The following is a 2,245-nucleotide window of genomic DNA, read 5'->3' as shown; positions in this document are numbered from 1 at the left end:
CTCACGGCCAACCAGGAAACGGGTCCTGAGACCCGTAATCCAATTGGCCGAAAGAAGAAGCGATCTATTGACCAACTACGAGGTGGAGGGAGGAGGAGGGAGGAGAGGCACAGCGGAAGCCGCCATGATGTGCCGAGGAGGAGGAGACGCAGGGTAAGCCGCCAACCATCGTCCGGAGGAACCGCTGCCCGATAGATAAGGTAATGGCGGGGCTGGTGACCGACCAACGGGGGGGGGGGGGGGTGATGCGGGCGATGTGTGTGGGTAACCTGAACGACTGGGGGGGGGGTGACTGTGGGTGCAAGGTTTGCCGCCCCCCCACAAAAAATAGCTGCCACACTCCAGGAGCCTCTGCTGCAGCAGTTCTGTCCATCCATTGGTCCTCTCCCCATGCCAATGAGGAATCAATAATAAAGCTAAAAACTCAAAAACATCTACAAATCCATTCCATACATTAGAGCGGGAGGCTTTCTTCTTCTTCTGCGGTGCGCTGGTCCTCACTGCATGGTGGGGATAAGACGTTCTCCCTAAATATATTTTCCATGAGCTCGCCAATAGACTGCCTCAACTTCTGCTTCATATCTTTCCCCATGAAGACGTAGAGTATTGGGTTGATGCAACTATTGAACATGGCCAGAGACAGTGCCAGAAGGTCCAGGATGGGCAGTACTTTATTCATAGTGTATAGCACGGTTACTCCGATGATGTGGAAGGGGACCCAGGTGATGAAAAACACGACAATAATACTTATTGCCATCTTGATGGTTTTTCGACCTACTTCAGAAAATCTGAAATTTTGTGCGGTAAAAGCCAGATGGGTGTAACAGATGCAAATGATAATAAGAGGGATCAGAAATCCAAACATCGCACGTGTGAGGTTGATAGGCTTTAACATGTAAAAATCGGAATAACATATGGTCTTGTTATAGTCATATCTCTTGTTGATGGCGGTAGGCAGACACATCGCGAAGGACAACATCCAAATAGCCAAGCATATCATCCACGCCATTCTGATTCTTCGGTGATTTCGGGCCCACACGGGATGGACAACCAGAATCCATCGGTCAACGCTGATAGCCACCAGGGTGAAGACACTGGTATACATGTTAAGGGGAACGATGAAGGGTAAAATCCTGCAGAGGACGGGACCGTACAGCCAAGTTTGGTATAATAACTGCACTGCAATGAATGGAAGAGACAAGCAGCACATGATATCGGCCAGAGCAAGGTTCCCAAACCAAACGGTGGTCACGGTCCGCTCCATCTTCACTCCAGTAACCCAAAGCACCAGAGCATTGCCGGGGACACCCACGAGAGTAGTGAGAGATAAAACCAGGATGGTGAACAAATCCTCATGGCTATTAAACGTGGTTCGATCTATTTCACTGCTGACGTTGGACATCTTGTTTACCTGTAAAGACATCACGAGTTACTTCATCTGTCTAATTATTAATCAATTCCATATTATTGTAAGGAAAATAATGTAACTTCTAGTATTAGCCGCTTAGGGACTGCCCCACATACATATACTGCAGCAGGGCGGCCCTTAAAGGGGTTGTAAAGGTTTGTCTTTTATTTTCTAAATTGGTTCCTTTAAGCTAGTGCATTGTGGGTTCACTTACCTTTTCCTTAGATTTCCCTTCTAAATGTTTTTTTTCTTTGAATTTCTCACTTCCTGTTCCTCCTCAGTAAGTTTGCCCCCATCATCCGAGCCATTCTTCCCGGGGGTTAGTCAGTGTGCTCGCCCGCTCCCTTGAGACTACATCCCTGTGGGGAGACGCTGTGAACGTTCACAGCTTCTCCCCGCAGGGATGTAGTCCCAAGGGAGGGGGTGAGCACGCTGACCAACCCCCAGCCAGAACGGCTCAGATGATGGGGGCAGTCTCCCCGCAGGGATGTAGTCCCAAGGGAGGGGGTGAGCACACTGACTAACCCCCAGCCAGAACGGCTCAGATGATGGGGGCAGTCTCCTTGCAGGGATGTAGTCCCAAGCGAGGGTGTGAGCACGGCTCAGTCCAGGGTATTTTTTTATAGTTTATTTAAAACTTGAACTGGGATAGGAGTGGGGAAACCATGGGATACTCCAGCAACATTTAGTAGTAATTTGAGGAAACCTATCTTCCTCCTAGAGATACTGAGCACTGTCCTTGCAGTAACAAATAATGGACTGAACGGGGCAGGGACACCATAAAAAAATGTCCATAGGGTAGCAGCAGCACACAGTCACTGGTCTCTCATACACCAG

General features: G+C 49.1%; 1 protein-coding gene across 1 annotated transcript; it reads right to left on the bottom strand.

The window, feature by feature from the left end:
* Positions 1-359: 359 nt before the first annotated feature.
* Positions 360-1,423, bottom strand: LOC120909833 (C3a anaphylatoxin chemotactic receptor-like). The gene has a single exon (XM_040321560.1). The coding sequence runs from the start codon at positions 1,421-1,423 to the stop codon at positions 455-457; it is 969 nt and encodes a 322-aa protein (XP_040177494.1). The 3' UTR covers positions 360-454.
* Between the last annotated feature and the right edge of the window lie 822 nt (positions 1,424-2,245).

This window comes from Rana temporaria, chromosome 8 (genome assembly GCF_905171775.1).
Source record: "Rana temporaria chromosome 8, aRanTem1.1, whole genome shotgun sequence".
In the NCBI taxonomy this organism is placed as follows: Eukaryota; Metazoa; Chordata; class Amphibia; order Anura; family Ranidae; genus Rana; species Rana temporaria.
The sequence above is the reverse complement of the archived record's forward strand: the minus strand, read 5'-3'. Positions and strand labels throughout refer to the sequence as shown.

Excerpts from the sequence above, each read along its gene's own strand:
- LOC120909833 (XM_040321560.1), bottom strand. The coding sequence starts at position 1,423 with ATGTCTTTACAGGTAAACAAGATGTCCAACGTCAGCAGTGAAATAGAT.